The 19,641-nt window shown below is 40.3% G+C and overlaps 2 protein-coding genes across 5 annotated transcripts in view; both read right to left on the bottom strand.

The window, feature by feature from the left end:
* klc1a (kinesin light chain 1a) overlaps positions 1–12,897 on the bottom strand; it is a 51,315-nt gene extending 38,418 nt beyond the window's left edge. For 3 of the 4 annotated variants that reach the window (XM_069662037.1, XM_069662039.1, XM_069662040.1), the window contains exons 1-4: positions 12,434–12,897; positions 4,916–5,183; positions 3,648–3,878; positions 2,369–2,447 (exon numbers count right to left, since the gene is read on the bottom strand). In XM_069662037.1, the coding sequence (XP_069518138.1) occupies positions 2,369–2,447; positions 3,648–3,878; positions 4,916–5,182 (577 nt within the window). In that variant the 5' untranslated portion in view covers position 5,183; positions 12,434–12,897. Of the gene's footprint in view, positions 1–2,368; positions 2,448–3,647; positions 3,879–4,915; positions 5,184–7,516; positions 7,602–12,433 lie in introns of those variants that run through there. The other variant, XM_069662038.1, reaches the window with a different exon arrangement.
* Positions 12,898–14,024: 1,127 nt separating this feature from the next.
* Positions 14,025–19,556, bottom strand: coa8 (cytochrome c oxidase assembly factor 8). Its single transcript, XM_069662246.1, has 5 exons — positions 19,285–19,556; positions 18,324–18,521; positions 16,613–16,676; positions 16,241–16,331; positions 14,025–14,315 (listed from the first exon to the last, which is right to left on the bottom strand). The coding sequence occupies exons 1-5, from the start codon at positions 19,444–19,446 to the stop codon at positions 14,195–14,197; spliced, it is 636 nt and encodes a 211-aa protein (XP_069518347.1). The 5' UTR covers positions 19,447–19,556; the 3' UTR covers positions 14,025–14,194.
* Positions 19,557–19,641: the final 85 nt, after the last annotated feature.

Below are 19,641 nucleotides of genomic sequence, written 5' to 3'. Positions count from 1 at the left end.
GTAAAAGTGGGAAAATACCACAGACAGCTGTCTGGTCTGCACAAAAACACAGGAAAGCCTGGTTATTTGAGGGATGAAAAACTGAATTTCTTTAGTTAGTTTACCCCAAGATGCTGCCTTAACATCAGACACTAAATGTGCCACAAATATGCAGCTGACATTAAACAAACAATACAACTGGCAGCATTATTCTATAGTTTTGTTCTAAAAGCCCATAATGCAATATGCTACTTTCTCCCAGCCTCCCATTAGTTCCAAAGAGAGTCATAAACCTCTGAAAACAACGCTCTCAAATGTAGTTTCATTCACTGAAATACACTACTAATTTCCTTAAACATCTAGGCTCTGTGGCTTTGGCAAATGTTACTATAGCAGGAAGAAATAGTGCATTTGCTGGGAACAGTTTACAGAGGCGCGTGCTCATAGTAATAAAGGTGCAACAGCGTGGCCCATTTAGGTTTGTGTACAACAGTCGAGCTCTAGTGCACAGAAGAATAATATAATATAATTTAGATACACTGTATTCATCTTCACTATTGTACTATATAAGGTCAGGTTAGGCCCTGTGTCCACATAGAGCCTTTTTCCGAGCGCCACTAACCAGCACCAATGTAGCTGGTAAGTGTTGTGCTTTTATCGGGCTACGCGTTGTAAGCTTGTTGTTAGTTATTGTTGTTATAGAAATAAAACCCGCGTGCAGCACTTTTTTCTCTCACTGCACAAGCGCTTCATCTCAGTGCTCCCCAGCACCATGCCAGCACTTTTCTGCCAGAAAAAGGCGCTATGTGGAAATGGTGCTAAACTTTGTTCAGAATTTGACTGGATACATATTTCAAAAAGTATACACGTCCAACTTAATTAAATATTACGTTTAAACTAGGGATAAGCTTAAAGGCATTTAAACAAAGTTAAGTGTTGGAGTTTGTATTATTCAAAATTTTGACGCAAATATTTTCACTTTTACTGCAAATAATAATCGGTATCGGTATCGGCCCTGAAAAAACCATATCGGTCTATCTCTAGTTTAAACTTTCATTACTTACTAAATGTACACTGAAAGATACATTTACATTTTGACCTCCAGTCAGTAGGGAAAATTAAACATTAAATTCAACTGAAACAAAGAGGACTGGACTGCACAAAGCTGCAGTCTGGCTCAAACAATGATCTGAACAGTGTAAACAAGTCTGTTGTCCATTTTGTCAGCAATTCAAGCTGGCTAGCAAACTGGTGCCAGGAGCCAAATGGGAATCACCTTGGTGCAAAAAAAGGGGTTTAAGAAACTCAATGCCAAGTTTGGGAACAAACTGCTGTTTTTCTGTGGACACCAGAAGCTTGTCGGTCAGTTGTCCCTATGCAACACAAAGCTACGGTACATTTCCTTTAATTCAGCCAAATTAGTGCTGTACTTGTTCTGGTGGGGCAATCGAGTGCATTATAGTTATAATCCCGGTCAAATGAGGCTTTTGTGATTGGGTTCACAAAGACAAACAGGTTTAAGCTAGTCAGATTTGTGTGCTTTCCCTTTTTTCCCCAATGGTATTATGCCAACAAATGTTTAGTCTTTAAGCTTTTCATTGATATTCAAAGCCAAAGTAAATCAGTTCACAACAACGCTACTGTGATCTTGCCCAACATTACTTCACACAAAAAGAACACAATGTAGAAATCCTGGAAGTCTATTACAACAATCTGGTTGGAAGGTTTTCTCCACATTTGGCCTCCCTCCAGGCTAAACTAGGTCCTGACTAATGGGCCTGTGCAGCCAGCACAGTTTTACTGTCTGGGCTATTGAAAGACAACCCCATCAAACACAGGGGGAAGGGGCGGACATGAGGAGAGGGAGCAGAGAAGAATTGGGGTGTGTATGTGTGAGAGAGGAAGAGCGAGGCAGTGGAGTGGTGGCTAGAGAGAGAGATGAAAAAACAAAGATTTATGGTGCGGGAAATTCTTCCACCGTGCATTAAGAGATCTATCCTGACTTTGGTGTGTTACATGAGTGTTGGTGGTGTAAAGATTGAAGTTTTGTCCCAAGAGGAGAAAGCATTTTTAGCTGTGACACGTCAGAGAAATCACAGCCTTCAACTGTCAAGTATTAATGTTAAGGAAAGTTAACTATGTCTTTCAGTTATTCTATAATATATTTAAAAGTTATATGGTTGAAGCTTTATCGTTTTCAAGGTGTACCGTGGTATGAAAGTTGAAGCTACTCATCCCATGGACATTTGCCTATCGAGGCTACTGAATTCCACTATGCTATAATCCATGTCCTGAGGCCAGGAACTTCAATTCATATTTCAGTCCAGGGCTGGAAATGCTTGAGATATCCCAGAGAGTGGAGGGATGAAGAGGAAGCTAGAACACTTACTGCCTGGGGCTTGGTCGTCCTGGTCATCTGGGAAGAGATCGTCCAAATTTTCTTTACTGGAGTCGGAGTCTTTCTCCTCCTGAAAGAGGAGTTAGGCAGAGGGGATAGAGGGAAACGGGAGAGAGATAGAGGACAATGAATGAACTGAGTCAATGTTTTCTTAATTCTTGACAGAGCATTTCTAGCTTCTTATATACTGTATCTGCTGATGCAGTGGTCCTGGCTGGATCCAGGCAAGCACAGTCAATTCAAGTCAATTATTGGTTTGTAAGAAATGCTTTATTCAGTATACTACTGTGACTCCACTTTTGTCCCAGTGTAAGGAATGATAGAAATAATTATTTTACACTCTTTGTTATGGTATGTTGTGCACTCTTAAAGGTGACATATTTTAGCTATTCAATCAATTTTCGATTATTCTAATGTGTCTTTTATTCACGTTGGTAAAGTTTGTTTCGTTTTAAAAACTGTATACATTAATATAATTTTTTTTCAGAGCCCCTTCTTCCTCCTAAAACGAACAAGTTGTTTTGCCATTCAAAGGTTAGACCTTAACCACGATTGGCCCCTCCCACGTGTGCGTTCCGCCATTGGGAGAGCGGCCACACTGCACTGTCACTCCAAAGTTGTAGAAAACATGGCTGCTCTAGGATCGGTTATTCGGCCTTATATGTACGAGCCAGAATCGGCAGGAGGTATCGGCTTGACTACAAGCTAGTGCAAGAAGGCAGCCTGAGGTGAATGACGATTGGTCGATTTCAGCGAACGCAAAGTTCTACGTAGAAACCTGCAGCTGTTCTGAACGGCCCATTTCAGAGGCGACCTTTTTAAAAATGTGATTCTGGAAAAACACAGAAATATGCAGTTTTCACTTTTTCACTGTGAACAATACACACCCAAAAATGTAAAACCCATACATAATATCAGAATATCCATTCAAAAGATATGTCCCCTTTAACTATAAATGGTACACGTTGATTTTCCCAATTAGCTCGGCCTTGTTTTAGACCTTCTCATCTTTATACATCACTTAAAAATCACTGTAATCAGTTCTATATAAAAGGTAGCATAAAGGTAAAAGCTTGCTCTGACACTTGGAGCCAGTGGCTTACTGTGACTAAATTAATGCACTTGATACTGATCCATTGTATCCAATCAGTGTATCCCAACCCTGTCACAGTAGTTGATGTTTTGGAATCATCTAGTTGTATAATGTATGGTAAAATATATTAAAAATTACAGCATGATTACAGACACAAAGGAAGACCTGACAACTCACAGATGGGGACAAGTCCTCGTCGTATTTCTTCAGCTGGTTCATGAACTCCAGGTGCTTCTTCTCCTCCTCCAGCTGGGCCACGCTCTGCTCACTCTTCTGCAGCTTCTGCTGCGTCCCCGCCAGCTCGTCCCTAAGCCACTGGTTCTCCTGGCAGAGCCGGCGTACCTGAGCCCGGAGCTTCTGCTTCTCCGACTCCACCGAGCTCAGGTGGCTCGACAGCGCCATCATCACCTGGACAGAGGGGAGAGGGCGGTATCTTAACACAAAAATGTTCCTATATAGTTGAAAAATAATCATCAATAATCAAATCTTTTGTTATTTGGTTGATCAAGTTAACAACATTCTCTGTATACATGATCTCAACATGAATAACACAAACTCAGACATACCTTGTTGGCTGACTTGGCTGTTTAAAAAACCCTTTCATACCTGCTACTTTAATATCAGATACTCCTGACTATTGGATACCAAAGGGAATTTCAGTCAATACAATGCAAAAATTACTTCAACATCTACATATTAAGGCGGTGTAAATTAGGGTACTAAAACTGTCAGGGTTAAGGTAACATTCCCCACCAGAACTAAACATGTGTACACTAACAGCACTGTGAGGCACCTTGGGGAAAACATCGACCTAAAAGCATATTGTGTACTGTGAAAGGCTGGTTGGGGTGTAATTAGACAAAGTGTTTCGGGCAAGGAGACAAGAATAACGCAGAAAAAATTAATTACACTGTACTTTACCTCAACTGCAAGCTATAAAGGCTTAAGGTGGAGTCTGCATGGTGCAGTATATTACACAAAGTCTGAGGGGAGATGGAGATGAGAGGCTAAAGCTGACTCATCAGTGACTCATAAGCCAGTGTTTGCCAACTGAGAGATGACACAATCTGGAGTTTCCAAACTTTATCTGAAAAATTAGCATTTTAAAAATGTTTAATTTATGAGCTGTTAAAGCTTCTTTCCTTGTTTCAGGCTCTTTTAGCCAACAGGATATACAGCAGGTGGACTACGCAGCTATAGGAGAGCAACTTGATGTTACCTAAAGTGACAGAAAAACAGCAAAGTGATGTATGAAACAATGAATTCTCTGAATTGGATGCTTTGTGTTCTCAGTCTGTCATTATGAGTATCATGAAAGCAAGACAAATCACTGTCAACTAAAAGCTCAAACCACACCAGCAGCATTTTTTGAAGTGTTCTGTGAAGTGTTGTGTTTCTCGTGCAGATTCCACAACGTATGAAAGACTGAAGCTGAATATACATACCTGTGCCTCGCTCAGCCCAAGCTCCAGCATCTCCAGGGACTTGCGGATCATGTGGGACTTCTCCTCCACCAGGACGCCCTCCTCATCCTGCTTCAAGCAGCGCAGCGTGCCCAGTAGGCCCTCCAGGATGGAGTGGTGCTCCTGCTTCAGAGCCTCCAGCCCCTGGATCACCTGCTTGGTCCTTGAGATGATCTCATCCTGGGACAGCTTCTCCCCAGGGTCCTCCTCCTCCTTCACGCACACCATGGTGGACATGTCCTCACGCATCCTGCGGATTTGAAGACAGGGAAAGGAAAATTCACGTCAAAGCATTACTTTATCTATTTCACAGTGGCTTAGGGTTTTTAACTAACATTGAGTAAACAAGTCAAACTAAGAAAACGCAACGCCAAAACATTGTGGAAATTTACATAATACAGAAAAAGGTGGTATTAAATTAATCTGACAACCACTTGCTCATCCAACTGAAGTACAAACATCATGGTCCTCCAAAGAAATCATAAGGACACATCATTTCTAAAACAAGCAAACTAAAAGCTGCTTATTGTCACACAGATAGTCTGAACTCATTGAAATTTGTATATGCTTGTCTTGTGACCTCTATGCTTTTTAAGTCCTAAATGAATGCCGGCGTTGTGCTGTCCAATGTAGAATGACAAAGGTGGCATGAGGACGGAGTTTCGATGCGGCACTGAGGCGGAGCCGCAGTGTAAAAAAGGCTAATCTGTCCTGTTTGAAAAGTATGTAAAGGTGGGAGACCAAGAAAAGGGAAAGTCTCTACCAGTCCACCAGAAATGTGTGACGGCTGTAAATGGAGAGAAATACTGAATGGGCAAACACGAAACCCTCAGATGTTGCATTCAAAGTTGCACCCTTTAATGGTCCAGTTGCCACTACACAGCTTTTACAGCCCCGTCAGTGATTCATCTCGCTTTACAATCACTACTGGCCTCAGAGTGAGAAACAACACTGGCTTAAACAAAAGGTTAGACCCACGTGTTTGTGAAAGTTCAGGGGTCTAAATGTCTCAGTCTTAGAGATTAAATAAGAAAATTTCATGCTTCCCTTTCTGTGACTGAACCACCTGCTTGCTCTGCTTCAGAAGCTCAGCACAGGCTCTGAGCAGCACAAAAAGCTGGATAAGCAGAGGTTAAATGTAACAGCATTTGTGAAATGCTCTAAGAAACTGAGGAGATGTCACTTAAGATGCTTTAAGGGAAAAAAGGAGGACTTTGGTGCAGCTGGGATGAAAAGTATAAACCAAATGGCAGACGTTAAACCTGCTGCCTGCTGACAGCTCAAATCTAGATCTGAGGCCTGTGGTTCACAGATAACGTCAGATATGAGGTGATGATTGAAGAGAAGAAAAACTCTGAAAGAAAGTAGCACAAAGCTCAAAGGGACATTTTGGCGATTTTTAACCTTATCTTTCCAGGTAGGTACATGAAATTGAAAACATCTGCAGTCGTTGTAAATGTTCTCAGCTTGGATTCTAGACTCCACCTCAATTGTAACGCAAACCAGCTACGAAACGAAGCTACAAACACTGAAAATGGCAGCCCAAAACATGAGTGAAGACGTTATTATGGAAAAGGATATGGTGTCTTGGTATTAGACTCTAATATTCAGACAAATGTATTATTTTATGACATAGCTCAGGCGCAGCATGTAAAGAAAAATTGAACTAAAACGTATCGCCAAAGGTTGTCTAATGGAAAGGTAAAAGACTGAAAATATTCAAAACTAAAGCATATACATAAACTGATATTTATTTATTTTTAAGACGTGACTTTAACTGGCTATGAGCAGGTTTTGCTCCCAACCTCGTCCTCAGTGGTGCATACAAGCTTCAGAGCCTGTACTCTCGCCAGCTTTCCCAATCAGGGGCCACGCTGACCGCCACCGACTGAAGATAAGCCACTTATTAATGAAAAGTACCCCAAACAACCCCACTTAAAAATCGAAAACAAGCTCTTTAAATCAGAATTAATTGGCTATGCCGGTGTCTAGCTAGTAATAATCCATCAAAAAACCTACTTAATTACGACATAGACTTAGAGGAAGTTCAAGTCAGGTGAAATTTTGCAATCTCTCACAACTAATCCTTCACCAAAGTTACAAAATAGTGCCCAGCAAACTAATACAACCCATTCATTTTCATGATTGTAATATCTCAAGGAATAATCAGCTTCTTAGTGCTGCCATAATACGGTCATAGCACATAATCAGATCCTGAGTCAGCCTCTGTGATTAAGGAGGAAGACTATAAGGCAAAAAGGATGTTATTATTGTGGACATATTAGCTGCCAGTGAATCTGTTCTTCTGACATTGGCACCAAACACACTCCCCATGCACTTTCCCCCCCACTCTGTCCCGACTTTCTTTGCTTTGTATTCATTACACACAAACAAACTTAAGAGGATTATGACTGAGTGCTTCGGCTGCAGTTGTAGCGAGCTGCCTAATAAATCTCTGCAAGCACCAAACTGAAACTGCAAACAGAATAATCACAGAGACACTGATGCGTTTTCTTCTGGGCTCTGTGCAAAACGCAGAAACGAAACAACTCTTGGGTGTGACAGACCAAACATAAGTCTTACCCTTAATGTTGCAATGACATAATGGGTTCAAACATGTCGCCCAGCTCAGTAAAAAGGTGTTATGGTACCATGTGAAGAAATCAGGCTTGACCTGAACTGCCTCTGATTTTACATTATAATTCAAGTGTGGAGGAAAAAAAACAAGATCGCCTGGAACAGAAGAGACAAAGGAAGGAAGAGCTACAGCCCTGATGGCTCCATGTGACTCAGCAACCAGCCTGCAGCCTATCAGCTGACAGCAGGGCAGGAAGCTGAGTGTGTGCAAAAGGAGATGGAAAACAGCAGCATCAGGTGAGCAGAGCTGTGCAGCAGCAACACAAGAGAATTATCTGTAAAATAATCAACCTTAAATTTGTTCTGGTCAGCCCAACATTTATCTTTATATTGTCGACAAACTGGCACGAGTACGACAAAGCTTATTGAACAATATATCGACATCCGAAGAGACCCTTTAATGGCAGCCCTATTAATTTTATTTGTAGGTTTGTATACCAAGAATTGCATCAAATATTCTCATCATAAATTATCCTGCTTTTCTTCCTTACTAAATAATTCATCTTTTGGTCATAAAAACATTAGGAATCACTTTTCCCTAAAGCCCAGGTGACACCGTTCAAAACCTTTTTTTATGACATAAGTAACAACAGCAGCAAATTACCATTGCTAATAAGGACAGTAATACCTATCTTACTGTTTACAGCTGCCACCCAAACACATTAATTCAGAATTTCACATGTAGCGGGAAGAGACCATCATTTGAAGTTTTTAATGATGTTGCAGAGAACAGATGGACTGCCTTAATGGTAATAACCTGCAGCTGTGGCCAGTAATCAGTTAATTAGGAAAATGCACATCGAGTCAATTAACACAAGTGTTTCCTTCATTTTCATGCAAATACCGGAACGTCACTGATATAAATGAGCTGAAAAACTGCCTGAAGCAGACCTTAAAGCACAGCTCACGAGTGGAAAAATCCCCTTCAAGATGTAAAAATAAAGATAATTTTCATAAACTGCAAAAGCTATTGACAGGCTGTAAATATGGGCATCTATGAAACATCACTGCTTTATTCCCCAGCAACACAGCAAGGTCAATACACAACTGTTGCAAACCCAAACTGCAGAGAACAAGACAGGCAACAACTATCACTGGAGGCTGTGTAATACAGAAGTGAAAGTGACAGCACAAGCCTTTCTTCCCTCTCTGATCCAACAACAAGCTTTTATTTCTGGCATCAGCTGAGTCTCAGAACACAAAGCACCACAGGGAAAAGCAGAGGGGAATACTTCTGATGTTAACTTTTGAAATGTAAATAGCTAGTTTGAAGGTGCTGAGGGCCCCGGGGATGCTGTATCTCTTCATATAAGCAGGTTATGGCAGTGATATAAGGCGATAGGGAGGGCTGAGCAGGCATGTGGTGGGGGGTGGGTACGTATTAAGATGGAGTTGGTAGCAGGAAGAGAAGCACGAGAAGGAAGAGTCTTAGTCAGCGATGTGGGGGCTGATAGTCTAGATGATGAGACTGTGATTCACATCCACATTTAAAGAGAGAGAGAGTCTGAAAAACTACGAGACTCTGCTCTCTGTCCACTACTCAATAATGCAACAGATTCCTACACGTAGCCTGTCAATAACAACATTTTGCATTTACTGTTTAAAACCCTGCTACTCACACAGTATGACAGTTTGTTTGCATAAATAAATCTGGGCAGGGCAGTTAATAACAGCAGCTACTTTTACAATAGCTGAAAACAAAAACGAGGATCAGCCCATCTATGCCACACCACAGTACTGTGCCGCCCAGTGTGCGACAGGTCTCAGAAAGTCTAGTGCAGAAAACACAACAGCTTTGAATGCTGAGCAACAAAGACAGAAAACATGTAGAACTTTAACACAACCCTCCTGCAGATTGACACGCTAAAATTGCAATAACAGATTTTATTGCCCCTTGGGAGTGGCGGAACAAGCTGTGAGCTCCAACATATTATCACCTTTTAAGTAGGATATTTACATATCCAACACATAAGGAGTGACACTGGTGTTCATTTGTGAAATATCCTGGCCACTGGACAAACTAAAGTGCAGTATATACCCTCATTTCAAGTGTTGGCTGTTTTCAATGCTTAATATTTATTTCATTTAAGAAGGGACAATGCACTTTAATGCTTTCACGAGCACTTGGGTCTACCATGTAAATGTGCCAGATTTAGCCCAGCAGGCTCTTTTGAATCTGTAGTATTTAGACGGTTGATGGGATATAAAAAGGAATTACAAGAAAACACATGAAGCACAGACAAATAGTAAAACAACGACCTAATCACTATTCCAGATTGTGAAAGGAAACTTTCCACTTTCTTCACCAGCTTGTCTCCAGCTTTGCCTGGCAACGATCTGGCACGAGACCGCTGGTGTAAAGTTGGTTTATCAGAGTTTATATGCTGAAAATAGCTGCAGACTGCCGTCAAAACCCCCTCCTGATAAGAGCAGTGAGAGTGAACCAAAGCAGAAAAGTAAAGTGACGTATTGCTCTTATAAAATAATGATTATTGCCACTTAAAAATGATCAAAGTTTTAAAACGTATGCCATTCCTGTTGTCCTTTATGTGATCTTTCATGTCCTGAAGTCTTTGATTTCCCTGATTTAGCAAAAAAAAAAAACAGTCCCACAAACAATCAAGCCATTTATACTAATGTACCATGTGACCACATTAGCTTCAGAGACCAAAGAAAGGGTTAAGAAATCAGGCAGTCAGGAGTCATGATACTGCATGGCTGAAAGACAGGAAATGACAACTATGAGTGGTATTAATAATGAACAGATTTGTTCTGGTAGATAGAATTTGAATTCTGATGCTAATTTAACTTAACACAGGAACATAGCTGCCTGATTTTGTATCCATTAATTAGCTTCATTAAACCATGTGCCATCTCCTAAAATAAGTAACAGGCTCAGTTCTGGTAAGCCCTCACATGACAAGAGCACCAGTGATTTTTTTCGTGTCCATGAGCGAGCCTCGGGCGAGAGATTAAATTTATCATTTGAATCACTGGAGTCCTTTAAGATGCTATGATCTACAGAGACAGTAGTGGCATCGCTCTTTGCTGTAACACCCTGAAGGCTGAAAGATACCAAGAGAATATACTGGATTTATTTCTTACACCGACTTTGATACGTGACTTGCTTCAAACTCTCCACAGATTAAGTTTAAGATTTATGACTGTGTTTCAAAAACTAGGTTAAAAAAAAAAGAACATTGAGATAATCAGACAATGTTTTGATCCCGACAATTCTCTTAGAGGATAATTTCATACTTTTCAGCTTACTCCATAGTCAATATGTGACTTTGATGTATGTTTTTTTTTCAGAACAGCATGAACATGTTGTGATATGTCATTCTGATATGGGCCGATTTCTTATGTTGTCTTAAATCACATACAGGTCTGATTTTTTACAATCAACATCAGTCTGGGCAGCCAAATTATTCGACTTTTATTAAAATTTTGGATAAATCTATTACTTTGCCAACACAGTCGCACCACCTGTCACCGACTCTGCAAACTAACCAGAAGCGTTTGACTTAAGTGCCACTAGCCTCCATGTTTACATCCCAACTACAGAGTGCTGCATGTGACATCTTTGTTGTTGTTCTTTGTGCACATGTAGTCATTTCAGAATCAAAAACAGTCCACATTTGAATCTTATGTATGACACATTAGAAAAATAATGTGAACGTGAAATGAGCACGAAGGCTGTCTACACTGTGTGCTTCTGAAAAATATAAAGTAATATATTGTTATATGATTCTTAAAATCTCAAATATTAACTCTGGTTTCAGCCTCAAAAATGCAGTATGGGCTGGGTATTCATCCAAATATTGATTGAGAAGTACTTCTCCTAAGTACCCTGAGTAAAACAACATATCAGGGGAATACAGGAGTCACATTTTACACAGCATTATGGTGCAGTATGCTGGTTTACATGTTTCACCTGAAATAAGCATTCTGTGCTTCTCAATCGGCCTGCGGCATTAAAGCAAAATCTGCAGTGACAACAGGTAATAATCATTTCCCTCGACCCCAGACTCAACACACAAACCTTTGGGATCTCTGAGACAACAAGCTGTCCCAGGGGAGCAGACGGGTGTTAACCTGCAGGTTGTCATGAGTCCTACTGTGGGTGCATTAAACATTTAAGACTGCAGGGCAGGGCAAACACAACCTTTCAGGAGCAGCACTTGTGTGTATTACTGAGATTTCGGTCAAACCTCAAAGATTGTTTGTTTATGTTATTTCTAAATCTTGAATATTCATAGAAACCTCTGAGTCTGGTTTTTGGTTTCAGATCCCAGCTGTGAGTCCCCCTACACTGAGATCCACTGTCCCTCAGTAGCTGTCTCCTTAACACAGGCAGCTTTCTTTCACAGCCCTCAATCCTGCTCTGAATATCAATGAATGGTCATCAGACATAGCTAACTATCACATGACATATTAAACATCAGGATTCAGGGGTTCTGCAGCGGCCAACAAGTGCATCTTCCATCGGGTGACAGGCATGTTTTTGTCGTTTCCCTGTCACTATATGCCCGGCTACCTTGTCCTATCTATCTCGCTTGCAAATGGATTAACCTGAAGAACCAGTTAGCCAATACTTCCCTGTCACACAAACAGTGCTAACTATTAGCTAGCACTCTCGGTGACAGTTAATGTGCTTATGGCGTCTAATTCCTGCAATTAACATAAACACGGGCTATACTTGTAAGGAGAAACATCTTAAAATCAAGGGTTATCAAATTATACAGCGCAAATATTTAAAATACGTGAGGTTTTACAAGATGACACTTGAAGAAACATGAAAAAATGGAAAGTGGTTAATTAGCTAATAAAGCCATTCCAGGAAATAGACGGAGCCATTCTTACCGTTCTCTAGGACATCCGTTGCCAATGTAGCTGGACTGTAACGCTTTTTTCTCGCTCCTTTGCCTTTTAAATCACGTCTTTTTTAAAGATGGAGGTTGTTCCTTTCACCGACAACGTGTGCCGATACGTGTAAAAATATTTCAGTTGTAAAACAGAATTTTCAAACTGTCTCCGGCTGGGGTTATGTTTCACCGACTGGTTTCACCGCATCAACCGCCGTTAATGATGACCAGCTAGCTACATAGCTACCAGCACCCTAACTGTCAGAAACACTGACTTTAGTCTGAGCCATACAGGAAAAGCCTGCTCTCCTTTGGTTCCATGACAGGAACAGGTCCGTGAAACTAACTTGATGGCGGCTTCATAGGGCTAAATAAAAAGTTGACTAGTCGCCCATGAAGATGACAGCTCGCTGGTCCACTGGCTGGATGACTGACTGACTGCGCGGTGCGTGAAAATGGCGTTACCCGGCGCCCCCCCTCTTTTCCTAGGTAATGATGTCATTCCTGCCCGGATTAAAGGGGAAGCTGTGGTGCAAATTGAGCAGAAAGATTATCTCAATGCCAAAGGTGGAGGAAGTGGTCAGATACTTCGGTAAAAGTAGTAATATCAAGCTGTCTAAATACTCCTTTACAAGTAATAGTCCTGCTTTGAAATATGAAGCAAATTTATTGAAGTAAATTCAGGAATATGTAGTTTTTTTAATAGAGAAAATTGTCCCCATACTGTTATACTATTGTAATGATATTATTATTACTAGGGATGCACGATATTGGATTTTTTGCTGATATCCGATCTGAAAAAAAAAAAAAAACATGTTGGCCAATTCCGATTTCATTTTCAAGCCATAATCTGCAGATACCGATAACGTGCCGTTAAAATCGTGCATCCCTAATTATAACTCATGTAAATGTGAATGCAGAATGTATTTTGCACAGGACTGCAACTAAAAATTATTTTTATTATTCAATACTCAAATTATTTGGTTGTAAAATAGTGAGGAAATCCCTTCACATTAGCCAGAGCACAACCAACAGTGCAAAACTCAATATTATTATAAAATATATGGAATTAAAATATTAAAAGTAAAAGCAGTGAAGCAGTGAAAATATATATCCTGAGGGGGATCTAGATAGATGATAGATAAATACTTTAATGTCAGACCAAGTCTGACATGTTTCTTGCATCACAGCAGCTCCAGTTGCAACATAAAAGTAAAGGGCACAAAAAAAACATACATCTGACAAAACAATTCATAACACAGAAGACAGTGTTCAGGGCCCTTTAACATACATTTGATCTGGGATTCAAATCGACGTTTAATTTCAGGATAGAGTGACAAAAGAGTGCTTCAGTCTAACCTTATTAAAACCTGGGATCCTGTATCTTCAGTTTGATGGTGTTAGTTCATACTGACTGTTCAGAGCGTGGTTTGGGTCGGACACAATGTTTGTTTTGTTACAGGCTAATTCTTCAAGTTTCTCAAGTGATTGTCTAAACATTTTTGAGCACATTTTCAATTGGTGGAGCAGTTTAGACTTCAACACAGTGGACAGACACTTGAACCACGTGGTGTTACAGTACTGAAGGACATTCAGAATACTGTAGGATCTGATTGAATCAACCAGGAAAAAAGTGATACAGACAGAAAAGAGACAAATCTCCAGTGATATATGTATGTATTGCACACATGTAAATAACAGAGGAACACAACAATGCACTGAGAACAGAGGCAGGAGGTTGGGTGAATATATCATTTAATCAGGTAGTAGGAGTGCTGTTCTTCTTGCTGCTGTGTCTATCAGTAACAGTCCTCCACATGTTGTTTAGGGCGACTCGAGCCATGAGCAGGGTGATGGTGAAGTTACGTCTGTACCACTCACTGGATAAGACAAGGAGGAAGAAAGACGATAATTAGAGGAATGTTTGTTCGCCTTAAATCCAGTGACTTTACACTCCACCAAAATGAAAAATAAAAGATAATTTATACCACTTTCATGTTTGTGCACTAAATATGGAGCCCCAGCAGTTGGTTAGCCTAGCTTAGCACAAAGACTGGAAACAGAGGGAAAAAGCTAGCCTGTTTCTGTCCAATGGTCACCAAATCCACCCTCCACAAGCTTGGCACCTCACTGGCTAACTACCTCATGTCACATCAAGTGTAAAAACAGCATTGTTTTGATTTTTTAGATTTACTTTATATAGATTTGGGTCCTTCTTTTTACAAATTAAATCCACACTCAGAACCAGCAGTAGTGTTCTGTTCCTGTTTTTACCTGCTGTAGTAAACCTGGACCTTTTGACTCTCAAGCAGCAAACTCTTCTTCACGCTTTCATTTCTTCCCATCCACCTACATAACTCCCTTTTCACCTGTCTTAACAGGAAACCCATGAATTATTTATCACTGGTGCAGAGTATCCTTGCATTTCTTTTGACCAGATCCTTGAAAAGGTCTCAAGTGACTTTGATCTTGATCTCTTTATGCTGTCGCCATCTTCTCAATCAAGGTCATTGTGATAACATTTAAGCTCAGGCTCCGGTTCTCTGATAAAGGTTTGTTAGTTGTTCTTCCATCCAGACGCAAAACTACATGAGCGTAGCAGCTAAACTATCTATCACCGAATGAGGTAACACAATGGTGATTGAGCCTATGGCCCACTAATGAAAGCCTTTGCATTTACAGTATTACAGACCGGGTGTCTGTTGTGGCTTTCGCTGAAAAAAATCACAAGCAGCGCCCAGTTAGTGACGCGTTTTCCATCACCCAGCAGTGGTTGGTCTGCCAGAGAGGGTAGGCGGAGCTAAGCGGCTGCTTTTCCGCTCTCTGCACATGTTGTGAGTAAACAGTAATCTACTATGGCTGAACAAACAAAGAAAAGATGGATGACTACAGATACAACTTCAAAAAGAAGTGAAAATCCAAAGAAAAATAAACAAACTCAACGCTCAGATGAAGCAAACAGTCTAAATAGGAAAGCGACCGTCAGCGAGGAAAATCAAGAGTTACAACTGGAGCCAACCGTGGACGTCACACATGCAACACTGTCTGATATCTGGGAAGTGTGCTCCCGTAATTACCGTTTAGCACCACAGGTGCCGCCAAAGAGAACAAAACTGAGACCTTCGAGATTACCACTTTAACACATGGTATCCAAATAAATAATTCTTATATATTATACTTATTATTCTGTGATTTTTTCCCCCAAACATAACCATTTTACAGTATTTTAACTAATGATCCTATCAGCTATGATGCTGCTGCAGCTACTAACTGTAACCATGAACAAACCTGCACAGAGAGGGAATAAATGCAGATACACTGATATTTCACTGCAGAGCACAATGCAATAAAAGGTTTGTTGTGCAGGAAGATCATTTGTAAAAAGATTACGAATAGACTGCACCAAGAAAGCAGTAATACCTGAGGGAAGAAAGCGGGAAATGTTTGAATACTGAATACTTTCAGTACAATAACATGAATAACAAGGACACAGTGGTGCAATCTAGAGTTGGAGTTTATATCCCACTCACAGGAAAAAAAACAAATAGACGCAGTTGCAGAGGTGATGCGTGTGGGAAGAACACTTCTGGAGGATTCACTAACCTAGAAACCAGTCAGCCACTTTGCAATGCTAATTTATAGAAAGCTTTTCAAAACCCCTGCAATGTTTGTTTTTCTTTCTATGCAAAGTACAGTGTGTATAACAGTGTCGGTTAAAGCCCACAGCTCCAGTGCAGGGACGTGTACCCAAGCACCCACCCACCCATCAGCACCGTGGGAGACATCCAGCTGCAAAACAACTCACTTGTTATAATTTGCATGTCGTGTTCTGTTGGTGTCGAGGAAGCTTTTGTAAAACACGGCCATTTCTTCACTGCCGAGGGTCCGCCGTCGTCCTGAGGGGAGAGAGGAGACGCAGCAGAAAGCATTATATTCTCATTAACATTTCTTCTTAATTCTCCAGTTACATAAAATGTTTTTTGGATTTTCAGGTTTAAGTCACTTAAGCTGGCTTCATTTCTGACGTGATCTGACGGACAAAAAAGCCGGCGAGAATTTAATCTTCTTTTGTTGATGTAAAGCCGGTGCACAGGAGTTTGATGCGCAAGAGTCTTAACCTGTGAAAAAGACAGCAACACTTTAATATTCAGTATGTAGAGAAGCTGCATGACCTCACCTTGCTCATCACGCGCAGTCAAGCCTTTGGTGTTCAGGTGTGAAATGATGAACGCTTCTTTTTCCTGCAGAGAGCATGAAAAATATGTTGTTTTTTCTTTCTATAGAACACAACATACATTTCAACATAAAGCTAACAGTTAGCACAACAACTAACATCTAATACAGACAAACAAAGCAACATGCCTTGAGTATTTTCAAAATAAAACTGCATTTCTAGAATATGTTGGCTGTTATATATCGTTAAAATCCCAATGAGCTTTTGATCATAAGTCACTGAGCAAAGAGGAGAATCAATAAATCTATGCGTGTCGGTATGTGTGTATGAATATTTATAACCCACTGTGACCTCATTAACACACACTTCTAATGGAAAAAACTGAAATATTATATGTGTATTAAAAGTATCTTTGGTATTGGATCACATAAGATAGTAAAGGTCTATATAACAGAGTTGTGTGTTAATGTAAAAGGGAATAAACACAAAGAAATTGCATGTTATTTACTGTTCATTCTTTAAACCTGAAAACAAGGTTTTATAGTGTGATGCCGCCCTCTGCTGGTGAGAGTAAGAGCTTTCAGCATGTTGATAACAGAAACATCCTGTGACATTTACTGAAACAACTTCAGATCAATAATGATGACGATGGGACATGAATCCACATATGGAAGCTCTGCCCCTGCTGGGAGGTCAGAGGTCAGAGGTCAGAAGCTCTGGAGCCAGCAGAGGCAAGTCAGCTGGGGGGGGAACGTTTGCTGATTCAGAAGATTTGCTGCAGTTCAGCTGGTTTAATAGGAGGTTTGACAGTAACTGTGTTGTCCAGCAGCCCGAACATGTGCAAAAAAACGCTTGCTGCTTCTCTCTAAAACTGCTTAAACAAACAATTAACCAATTATTCAATAAACAGAAAATATTAAACAGCAACACTTGTATATCATTACATTATTCTTTACACACTGGTTCCAGCTTCTCACATTAGACGATTTGTAGTTTGTATGTTTGTTTTTTTAATGTAAATTTAAAATATTTTGCTATTTTAAGATCTACATTTTAAGACATAACCTCAGGCTCTGCGGAGCTGCAAGGAAACCGCTACTTGCACTTAAAAGACTGAATGATTCATGTGAAAACTTTAATAAGAAGGTTATGATTAAATCGTTAATTATTAATAACAGCCTTTCTTTAAATATACTTTTGGTAGCTGCAGTTCTCTTTTATATAAGTTTAGGGAGGATTCTTCCTCCAGGCAAGGGTTCATCTCTGCTCACAGTGACTGACATTACACTGGTAAATATGTATGTGACTCCATTTTTATCAAACTGCCACTGCAAGCAGACACAGAAACTGTCTTTAAACCACAAAGAGGCTCAATTAACATTATTATTGTCTAGATTTTCTTGGTTCTTTATATTCTTGAAGTGTAAAAGGCAGTATGAAACTCTCAAACAATGTCACTGTATGTTTAAAATAAACCTTTGTCAGGCATACCTTTGTCAGGCTGGCCAGAATGTTGTATTTTTAATGTGTTTAATTGGCCTACCGTTTCTCTGTAATGCTATCTTGTTGTACATATTTCTAAGAAACTGATATTTTATTCTCACCACTTTGTAAACACCCTGCCTGAGGGTCTCTGACCTCTCTGTGGTTGAGTGTATTTAGCAGCACATTTACATAGACTTTCTTATATGATGGAAAAAACAAGAATTTCAACCTTGCTGAAGGTGATGTTCTGCTTGGTCCAGAAGTCGTGGTTCCAGTCCTCCGTCTCCTGCCTCAGGTGCCGCAGCCGTTTCTCCAGCTCTGTTTCGTTCTCAGGGACGTGGTAAACGATCGGCCGCAGGTTGGAAAGAGGGTTCGGTGGACCGATCCAGTCATGTGTGGTGCTGGCTGCTGGTCTGAAGGCAGATCTCTACAGATAAATAAAAACAATACAGGAAAAAGTGAAGTGTACTTGAACTGAACAGGCAGGCAGACACATGGAGATGCCACATGGTTAAAATAAGGAGTGACTCACAGCAGCTTATCAATTCTAATCAGACTACAGGATGAGACGAGCAGAGACGAAAAGAACATGTTGCAGGACTCAGAGACGAAAAAAGAGGTAGATACGACTGTAAAACACTGGTAAATACAACTCGCAATGTTTAAGGTACCTGTCATAGTTCAGTACTGTCTGAACTTCAATTAGACTGAAAACTTTGTTTTACTGGACAAAAAGTCAGACTATTTTCTCTTCTGTGACCTATTTTCAGATTTAAAAATGTTTATAATAAACACAATACATATATGGCATATCGAAAATGTTTAAAAACCGCTAATAATATATCATATCCTGACAAAAGTGTTGTAATAATAATAATAACACGCCTCGACCCCCAAATACTTTTACCTAATTAAGGGTTTGATGAAGGGCTCTTGTAGGGGAGTATTTTCACAGTATTGAATTATTTACCACAAGTTAGGCTGTACTTCCACCATTTAAATATATACAGTTAAAGGATAGCAACCACATTAGCAACAGTATCATGGCAACATATACACACAATAATGCTGGTCAACATTGTAAACTAGCTGTGAGGCCTGAGTTGACATTACGCGGCCTGTAAGTACAATATTCATATATGGAAATCTGTAGCGGTTTGATCCTGTTTATAAGGGTTTAGTGCACCTACCTTTGCTTTTTTGTCCTGCTGGCTTGCCTGTTTGGAGCTGCACAGCCGACTGTTCACTGCTGATAAGCGGTGTGGGCGCAGAGAAGCGTGGAGGGTGAAAGGACTGAAAATCCTCCGTGTTAAACAGCCCGCTGCTGCTGCTGCTGCTGTTTTGGACGCCATATTTAATTAACCGTAACTAAACTAAATGAATCAGAAGTAACAGTACATGGTAAACCGATGTTAATATTACACAAAGCTACATTTCAAGGGAGTTTGTTTCAGTGTCCTTCGGTGCACGACCAGCCGTTTGGTCACATGATACCGACACTGAAAGGGTGGGCTCAATAAAGTCACCGGCACAGCTCGGGATTGAGC

This window comes from Semicossyphus pulcher, unplaced genomic scaffold, assembly GCF_022749685.1.
Source record: "Semicossyphus pulcher isolate SPU_LCO1_2020_fin unplaced genomic scaffold, fSemPul1.0.p SCAF_14, whole genome shotgun sequence".
Taxonomy (NCBI): domain Eukaryota; kingdom Metazoa; phylum Chordata; class Actinopteri; order Labriformes; family Labridae; genus Semicossyphus; species Semicossyphus pulcher.
This window is presented reverse-complemented; position numbering and strand designations above follow the sequence as displayed.

What these genes read in the sequence shown, in the direction of transcription:
- coa8 (XM_069662246.1), bottom strand. Translation starts at nt 19,446, where the DNA reads ATGGCGTCCAAAACAGCAGCAGCAGCAGCAGCGGGCTGTTTAACACGG. An exon ending in AGCAGGACAAAAAAGCAAAG is followed by an intron (nt 18,522 to 19,284) that starts GTAGGTGCACTA and finishes ATTTATCTGTAG; the next exon opens with AGATCTGCCTTCAGACCAGC. An exon ending in CGACATGCAAATTATAACAA is followed by an intron (nt 14,316 to 16,240) that starts GTGAGTTGTTTT and finishes TGTCTTATCCAG; the next exon opens with TGAGTGGTACAGACGTAACT.